The 9,345-nt window shown below is 42.3% G+C and overlaps 1 protein-coding gene across 1 annotated transcript; it reads left to right on the forward strand.

Moving 5' to 3' along the window:
* Nucleotides 1-494: 494 nt before the first annotated feature.
* On the forward strand, nucleotides 495-6,702 carry LOC311314633 (vacuolar protein sorting-associated protein 26B-like). The gene is made up of 6 exons (XM_084445061.1): nucleotides 495-732; nucleotides 1,173-1,329; nucleotides 1,584-1,748; nucleotides 1,966-2,141; nucleotides 2,401-2,543; nucleotides 3,659-6,702. Exons 1-6 carry the CDS (start codon nucleotides 510-512, stop codon nucleotides 3,803-3,805), a joined length of 1,011 nt encoding a protein of 336 aa, XP_084301187.1. The 5' UTR covers nucleotides 495-509; the 3' UTR covers nucleotides 3,806-6,702.
* The last annotated feature ends 2,643 nt before the right edge of the window (nucleotides 6,703-9,345 follow it).

Genomic DNA, 9,345 nt, shown 5'->3' on the forward strand with positions numbered 1-9,345 from the left:
AGGTTGTTGTGTTCGTTCCTTATGTAGAACCCGTAGAACCCGTAGAACCATGTAGAACCCGAGTCCAAAACCAAAAATCTATTTGCGTCTAACGACTGCATTTTGAGTGTCATTCCCCTTTAAAGTAATAGCTCAGTTTATGAAAAAACGAGTGTGACCCTCTGTGGCATAATGCACTATTATAATGCACTATTATAATGCACTAATAACGCACTATTATAATGCACTATTATAATGCACTATTATAATGCACTATTATAATGCACTAATAACGCCCTTCCCCTGCTCTGGACGCACGCACGCGCATTTGAAGAGGAAGACCGAAGCTGTGCGGAAGCACATTGCTACAGTGTTGCAATTGGAAACATTCAACAATCCCTCTGCATTTTGTACAGGACAGCATATTCGTTGGAGATCTCTCGGTACTGTTACACAATTTGGACACATTTGTGCTTTATGTAGTATCTGTAAGGCTTGTCTGACGTGGGATATCTAGAAAAGGTGCAGTGATGAGCTTCTTCAGTTTTGGCCAAAGTGCAGAAATCGACATAGTATTGAATGATGTTGAGACGAGAAAGAAAGTGGAACACAAAAGCGAGGACGGGAAGAAGGAGAAATATTTTCTTTTCTACGATGGCGAGACGGTGTCCGGGAAACTCAACGTGACGCTCAAGAACCCGGGGAAGAGGGTCGAACATCACGGCATCAAAATCGAGTTTATTGGACAGATTGGTGTGTATTCTGGTCTAGGCCGTTTTCCGGTATCAGTGTCAAATAGTGACACATTCATATATGGTTCTAAGAAAAGTACATTACACCGTGCTTATGAAGAGCTTAACTCAGTTTCGCTTGTATCAATGAATTAGTGGCACGCTGTTGTTCCAAGTCTCGTGACAGAATGTGCGCCTGCGCAGCCGTTAAAAAAGCAGCTTATCTTCTTCAAATGGCCTTTGGCCTCCACAGAGGATGCCTACAACTTGGCCAGATATTTCATCAATTTCTTTGTGAACGAACTCATGTAAACCTTCATAGCCAGTTAACATACATGTTCCACGAATGTCATACAATGTGCAGAATATATAGCCTATCACAACGCCTCAGATAGCCTAATTGAGATGAGTGATAATCAACTGTCCTGTGATCTACTGACATGTATTCAATTTTATGTGCAGAGTTGTACTATGACAGAGGGAACCACCATGAGTTTGTGTCTCTAGTCAAAGATTTGGCCCGACCAGGGGAACTTACGCAGTCACAGACATTTGACTTTGAGTTCACACATGTGGAGAAGCCGTACGAGTCGTACACGGGACAGAATGTGAAATTACGGTAAGTGACAAAATTGGGACAATCAGAACTACAGTAAGAGAACAATCAGGTCACACACACAGGCACAGTTCTGGTCAACACAGACATAGTGTCCTATGATTTATACAATGTCTCGTCAACTATTAATAACCTGTTCATTGAGACACTGTTGCTCACAACTTTATTCTATTATAGGGCGGTTACCTTAACTACCCTTTGTGTATTGTGTATTGCTACATAGAGGATCTGATTTCAACTTCCTATTTTAATCCCAGATACTTTTTGAGGGCAACGTTAAGTCGGAGACTGAATGACATCAGCAAAGAGATGGATATTGTTGTGCAAACGCTCAGCACCTATCCAGAATTGAACTCTTCGATCAAGATGGAAGTAGGAATCGAAGACTGTCTACACATTGAGTTCGAGTACAACAAGTCCAAGTATGAATACTAATGATGTAGTCTATTGTAAATCTACACTCATACTGCAGCATTGAATTCATACGCCATAATGGATTTTTTTTCCTTATTCCTCGTGGCTTTGCTGTAGAATAATATACCTATAATTGAGCCAATTAGCAAGGTTATGGCCATTTTGAGCCATGCGTCTTCATCACCATAATTCAGTTCTGACCCCTCTCGATGTCACTGACTGCAGGTACCACCTGAAGGACGTCATTGTGGGTAAGATTTACTTCCTGTTGGTACGGATCAAGATCAGACATATGGAGATTGATATCATCAAACGAGAGACGACGGGGACAGGACCCAACGTCTACCATGAGAACGACACCATAGCCAAGTACGAGATAATGGACGGCGCTCCAGTCAGAGGTGAGTGGTCAACGGCCAGGTGAAACTAGATAATATGAAAAGGCAATGGGAGAGTTTCCATAACATAGTTCAGAGAGCTTTCATAATATGTGGTACTCATTTCAGTGGTCGGAGCAAGACGTGGTAGACGATAACATAATTAAGTTAATTCTTAGCTAAATCTACATTGAATATGTGTTGTCATGTTCATTTCTCAGACAGGATGGATGATAATTCAGTCTGTCTGTCCGTCTGTCGGTTGTATCTATCTACCTTGTAGGGGAATCCATCCCCATCAGGCTGTTCCTGGCCGGCTACGAGATGACTCCTACCATGCGGGACATCAACAAAAAGTTCTCCGTCCGCTACTACCTCAACCTGGTGCTGATCGACGAGGAGGAGAGACGCTACTTCAAACAGCAGGTACACTGGTTCAACACACTGCTTCAAACAGCAGGTACACTGGTTCAAAACACTGCTTCAAACAGCAGGTACACTGTTTCAAAACACTGCTTCAAACAACAGGTACACTGGTTCAAAACACTGCTTCAAACAGCAGATACACTGGTTCAACACGCTGCTTCAAACAGCAGGTACACTGGTTCAAAACACTGCTTCAAACAGCAGGTACACTGGTTCAACACGCTGCTTCAAACAGCAGGTACACTGCTTCAACACACTGCTTCAAACAGCAGATACACTGTTTCAAACCACTGCTTCAAACAGCAGATACATTGGTTCATCATGCTACTTCAAACAGCAGGTACACTGGTTCAACACGCTGCTTCAAACAGCAGGTACACTGGTTCAACACGCTGCTTCAAACAGCAGGTACACTGGTTCAACACGCTACTTCAAACAGCAGGTACACTGGTTCAACACGCTACTTCAAACAGTAGGTACACTGCTTCAACACACTGCTTCAAACAGCAGGTACACTGGTTAAACACGCTACTTCAAACAGCTGGTACACTGCTTCAACACACTGCTTCAAACAGCTGGTACACTGCTTCAACACACTGCTTCAAACAGCAGGTACATTGGTTCAACACACTGCTTCAAACAGCAGGTACACTGGTTCAACACGCTACTTCAAACAGCAGGTACACTGGTTCAACACGCTACTTCGAAACAGTAGGTACACTGCTTCAACACACTGCTTTAAACAGCAGGTACACTGGTTCAACACGCTACTTCAAACAGTAGGTACACTGGTTCAACACGCTACTTCGAAACAGTAGGTACACTGCTTCAACACACTGCTTCAAACAGCAGGTACACTGGTTCAACACGCTACTTCAAATAGGTACTCTGACGCTAAATGCTACTTCAAACAGCAGGTACACTGGTTCAACACACTGCTTCAAACAGCAGGTGCACTGCTTCAACACACTGCTTCAAACAGCAGGTGCACTGCTTCAACACGCCCTAAACAGGATGGAGCAGATCAAAGTCCCGAACATACAGTACCAAACGTCTACGGCGTGACCTGTCGTCGTGTGACCCCTGACCTTCTGTTGCGCGTGTCCCTGTTCCAGGAGATCACCCTGTGGAGGAAGGGGGACATCGTGAGGAAGAGCATGTCCCACCAGGCGGCCATTGCCTCCCAGCGCTTCGAGGGCTCGTCCAGCGCAGAGAAAGCCCTGGCCCAGGCCCAAGAACAGGCCAAGGAGGACCACAGCTAAAGCCCAGTACGCCTCCTCCATCCTGGCATACATCACAAAGTGTGTGTGTGTGTGTGTGTGTGTGTGTGTGTGTGTATGTGTGTGTGTGTGTGTGTGGACATGCATCACAAAGTGTGTGTGGTGAATGTTACATGTTTTGGTCTCAGCACACATCTGTGCATGAGAAATCTATGTGGGTGAATGCAGAGTCCAGTATGTGTTTGAACAATGTGAGACCATGTCAGGGGATGTGTGTGTGTGTGTGTGAGAGAGAGAGAGAGAGAGAGAGAGAGAAAGAGAGAGAGAGAGAGAGAGAGAAAGCAGCTGCCAGCTTTGGCATGTGTATTCTACCTGAGCCTTTTCATCCTATCAAACTTTTCCCTAGGTTTGATGAGTGCACTCAGTCCATCAACTGCAGTATGTTTGTGAAAAGGGATGATGGACAACTTTAAAAGTTACTTTTTGAAAACGATGACTTTCTCATGGCATTTTACATCCACTTTATGCTAGGTAGCTTTTCTGCTTCACTGCTGTCTTTTGTTTCTAAAGGATGGTGAAAATACCATGACCATTTTTACTTTGTATGTTGGATGACAACTACTCACTAGGGCTTGTCTAGATATCCTCAAGATACCATTACATTCCAATATTTGTGTCAGCACCTGTACTGTAGGTGTGAACACAGAATTTTAATTTTTTAATTTTTTAATTTTACAAAATCTATTGTCTTTGTAGAGTCATGTTTTAACAACATTTTCCATGTTCTTGAACATTACAATCAATGTTTTTACAGTCGTCGTTGAACTGTTGAATGTGAAATATGAAGTGTGTAGCCTCTGCTGCTGTAACAAGTATGGCAAGTGTGGTTGACATCAGATAGGATGCAATTTGAACCATCTTTGAATGATCGATTTTACTCTATTCTTCTTATTTGCACTAGTATTCAAACTATTCTTTAGTCCATGGCGCCATATACAGTACGTCTTTAATTTGAGATTCATGGAGGGACTTGGATAATATTGAAAACACTCCTTTTTAGTTTTGAAGTTTTAATTCATTTTATTGGTTTGCTACAAACCTCGGATACCATTCAGTTCAGTATAATCGGTATTAAAACTGGATTATATCGCTCACTATTATGTTATATTGCGAACTACACCAGCAGCTTCATAGCTAGATGCTGACTAGAGCCTGTCTGTTTCTTGTTACTGCTTTATGATTATCCGAGCCGATTTTAAAACTCCCAGTGGATTCAAGATTGTCTGCGTTGGTTAACTTTGTGCCTAAGGGTTTCTTGCCAAAATATTTTAGTGTAACGTTAATGTTTAAAGGTTTTAGTGTAATGTTAATATTAGATAAGGCTAAAGCCAGAGATTATTTCATTTCCTCTATGGTCATTTTACACCAATTTATACAATTTAATACAACTAAGGATTTGTATGGCAGTCTCAGTCTCCACCATAGGGCTCAGTGCAATTTCAATTTGAGACTATATTACAGAGACTGGAGACTTGAGACTAAAAGCGCGTTGTGTTGCCTCTGGGTATGAAATGCGCTATACAAATAAAGCTTTGATTTGATTTGATATATGACGAAACGGTCTTCTTCTTTTCGTGTCCATATACACAGCAGCTACTTCCAGTTATCCAACGTTCAGCCAGTGGTGAACAGCTTGTTGTGTCTTGGTGTTCTAAAGGGCAGTGTCCACCTAGCAGAGGACATGGAAGGAGGAGGTCTGGGGCTCTGTGCTCCACAGTCTGGCCTTCTCTGCCACAGTCTGGCCTTCTCTGCCACAGTCTGGCCTTCTCTGCCACAGTCACGTGTTGCTGACCCCTCTGGACGCAGGTTTAGAACGCCCAAAACAAGGACAAAACGAGCCAGCACTTCTTTTGTGCCAAGAAGCATTAAATTGTTGAACAGCTGTTGATGCCTGTTGCAGTGATGATGATGTTGATGCGATGATGTTGGTGAGGATGGTGATGACGATGATGGTGGTTGGTGACATTGTGGTGATGGTGATGGGCGTACATTTTAATGTTTTATGTATGCTTGATGTGTGCTAAACAAATTCCCCTCTGGGGCAATAAAGGTTTCAATTCAATTCAACCAGGTCGGTAGCCCCGCCTGCTCGGTGGTTCCCTGGGACGGCCCACCCTGGTGAGGACTCAGTTCAGGCGCTTCCCCTTCGCCCAGCTGGTCTCTGGAGGGAGGCTTCCAGCAGCAGGGATAGACCAGAGCACTGTGACATCAAATTGTAGTAAATGGACACATGCAGACACCCCCCTTTTTGGGTGAAAACGAGACGAGAACTTGACGCCATTCAGATTCAAAAAAGGGGCAGTAACCATACCCATGGCATGGAAGCTCCAAGATGATGCTCTGGTCTGTGTGCATTTTGGGGCTGCGTAGATGGTAAACAAAAGTCATGTATGAAATTCAGTTCTTTCAGGACTGTATAGAGTGGTATATGTATGTTCTTTAAACTGCATTTAAGAAATGTCTGTCAAATGTTCAGGGCACCTAATAAATCAAATGGAATAATTTAATGGCTAATATAACGGGATAGACTCCACCTAAATTTGTGTACGTGGGCAAATGAACTTGTAACCGTGACTACTACTTTTTTTGAGCCTCACCTGTGAAGTAGATAGATTCCTTGTAAGTTACTCATCCAGACTTCTGTTAACCCAAAAAGTAACACATTGAATCTGTATATGCCCAAACCTTCCATAACTTGGCTTTTTTGTATGTGAAAGGCTTGTTAGTACATATGGTCAACTTAATCACTGTGTATACTTTGAAAGATTAACATTTTTATATTTTATACTTTGCTTGGCAAATAGGCTCAGTTCCCTTACTCTATCATTGTATGGAATAAAGATTATTTTATGGCATTAAAGACTAATGTATTGTTGTGATGAAGCTTAACTGAAAGTAATCAAAATAAATTGTGTATAAATCCAATATGAGTATTAAATTACCATGAATTTTAAATATAGGTATATTTTGACATAAAGAAAATGTAATTTATCTTTAAAAGCAAGATATATGGTACTAGCCCATTTGTGAAAGGGAACATTAATACTCCTGAGATTGAACAGCAAGCTATGGCTTAGTGCTAAAACAAGATGCAAATGTACTCTGTAACTTTGCTCTCTTGTTTCTTTGATAGTCGTATTTTGTGTTTCTGTACTTGGAAATTGTTTTTAATCCTGTTTCTCCTATTAAAAGAAAGCACCTATAAATTATATCTTATTTGATTCATTCGTCCACGTTTGTACAGTGAATTTTCATCCTGCACAACTCTAATATTTTTGAACCTCACTTGTTTTTACTAACGGGCTTTTCCAGTAATGTACATGGAAAATATCTGTCGGCCAAAGAAGATGGAAAACAAGTCACAAACGATGACTCTAGCTCCACTCATTCTCCCCTGTCAAACATGTGAACCAATATGCAGGGCTGGCGCCTCCTATAGGCAGAATAGGCAATTACCTTGGGCCTCCAGCCAATCAAAATTACAGATTTCGGGGAGCCTCAAAAGCCTCAAGCACTGTATGCGTTATTTGTTTAATATGACACACATGCACACACACACGCCATTACTGTTATCTCAGCTGTGCAAATGTGTTTATTCATCCCACCATTCAATGTATGTTCCTATTAGTATTCTTTCTACAGCATCAAAATGACCATGCACAGCATTCACCTACCACAGCATGAGCCAAGGACATACTGAGGAATCTAGGAAGAAATGTCTATAACATCTACAGAGTCTTACTGCTATGTATTTGATTTAATGTGTTTGTTTGTTTTCACGTGGACACTGTGTAGTCGATAGAGTGAGGGAGACAGCTGATGCTGCTGTGGCCGTTCGGGGTAGTGGGTGTCAAGAGGTCACAATTAGGCCACAGGGGGGGCCACTCCTCTGGGGTATCAATGACACATCTCTATGGGACACTATAAACAGACACAACCCAGACTGACAACCAATGGTGATTAAGACATCATGTTAGGGTGATAGGCGACACATCTGTATGGTCACTCCTCCACCAATCTAGCTTCACTAGGCCCTAAACGGGCAGGCCTAGGTTTGGGGGGTGGGCCGAGAGAGCACTATTTAACGTCTCAACCAAACCTTGAGACTTCGATTTGGAAACGGTACGCAACTCAGCCGGACAGATTCGCTGCTCCCAGCAGGCAGACACGCTGATAACACCATGCGGGGAGGGAAGTCTAAGGCCTTGACTAGCAGAGAAGCAGGGAGAGAGAGAGACTAAGGAAACATCCCAGTGTTCCATGTGATTGTATCTTTGTACAATAAATCTATCATCTGTCGCCGCTTCCAATCCCGTGTTGGGTGATTTCATCAATGACTATCACAACAAGAAAGGCAATGAACATCGTGGTTCATAATTAGATGGTGCTGCAACTCTTATCAAGGCTTCTAAAAAAAAAATTACACAACGCAGAGCAACAGAAGAAAAGACCTCAAAGGCCAACAATACTGTGATACGTACTCACTTCACCAAGCCTGCAGATTTTCACCTGGTTAACAATATTGGTATATGAAGAAATTCTTACAATTTACACAGAAAAAACAATTACAATTTATAAAATCCTATCAACTTGGCTTGATCCTCACAAGATGTCAGTAAAGAATAGGCTCTTTGCACAATCTCGACCACTTCCTGAAATTCTACAGGCATATTTATTTCCTGTCCTATACCATTGGATGGAAGTGATTAATCAGGTGTGATCAGGTGTGCCGCACACCTGATAAATCACTTCCATCCAATAGTATAGGACAGGAAATAAGGATGCCTGTAGAATTTCAGGAAGTAGTGGAGCTTGTGCAAAGAGCTTATTTGACCAGTAGAGGGCAGGAGAGGCTCCATCAAACATGCGCCATTCTGCTCCACTCACCACTGTACACCTGTACATGGCACATGCATGTCTAGCCATGACTGATACACTGTGATGTGTCTGGATAAGTTGTCACTTCTGTCATTAAAACATGAATATATACCAGAGATCAGCAACCTATCAAAAGAAAAAATTTTGGCCAAAAAAATCATAAAAATTCTGATGGGAGCAGTGAAACATTTGAGCCTTATAATGAAGGCAGTGTTTCCCATAGATGCATTTTTTTCGTGGCAACACCCAGGAGGGACACATTAGAGGGAGAAGGGGGTTGTTGAGCATCAAACACTTAATTTCCTTCGTTATGATGAATTTTTATTAGACATGGGGTTTGGACTGGCACAAAGGCAAGGCAAGTTTATTTGAACCCAAACGTCCTCCTCGCATGCACACACACAGAGCCACAGAATGCATTCATGGGCGGAGGTCTGTGCTCTCTGAGCACCATTTCTCGTTTTATTATTCGTCTTAAATTACATTTACTCCATAGTCCAACTTCTTGAGACACTTTCCACAAGAAAGATTTATGAAATTATGAGATGAAGCTATAGCACCACTAGAGGGCAGCATCCTCAATCATCCATCTGTCCTCAGGTCCAGAAGGTGTTGATGATAATCTCCGTCATCATCGCCCTGAA

The sequence above is a fragment of the Borostomias antarcticus genome, assembly GCF_949987555.1.
Source record: "Borostomias antarcticus genome assembly, chromosome: 1".
NCBI lineage: Eukaryota > Metazoa > Chordata > Actinopteri > Stomiiformes > Stomiidae > Borostomias > Borostomias antarcticus.

Coding starts and splice junctions, on each gene's coding strand:
- LOC311314633 (XM_084445061.1), top strand. CDS start 510: ATGAGCTTCTTCAGTTTTGGCCAAAGTGCAGAAATCGACATAGTATTG. Junction 2,142..2,400: donor GGACGGCGCTCCAGTCAGAG/GTGAGTGGTCAA, acceptor TCTACCTTGTAG/GGGAATCCATCCCCATCAGG. Junction 2,544..3,658: donor GACGCTACTTCAAACAGCAG/GTACACTGGTTC, acceptor TCCCTGTTCCAG/GAGATCACCCTGTGGAGGAA.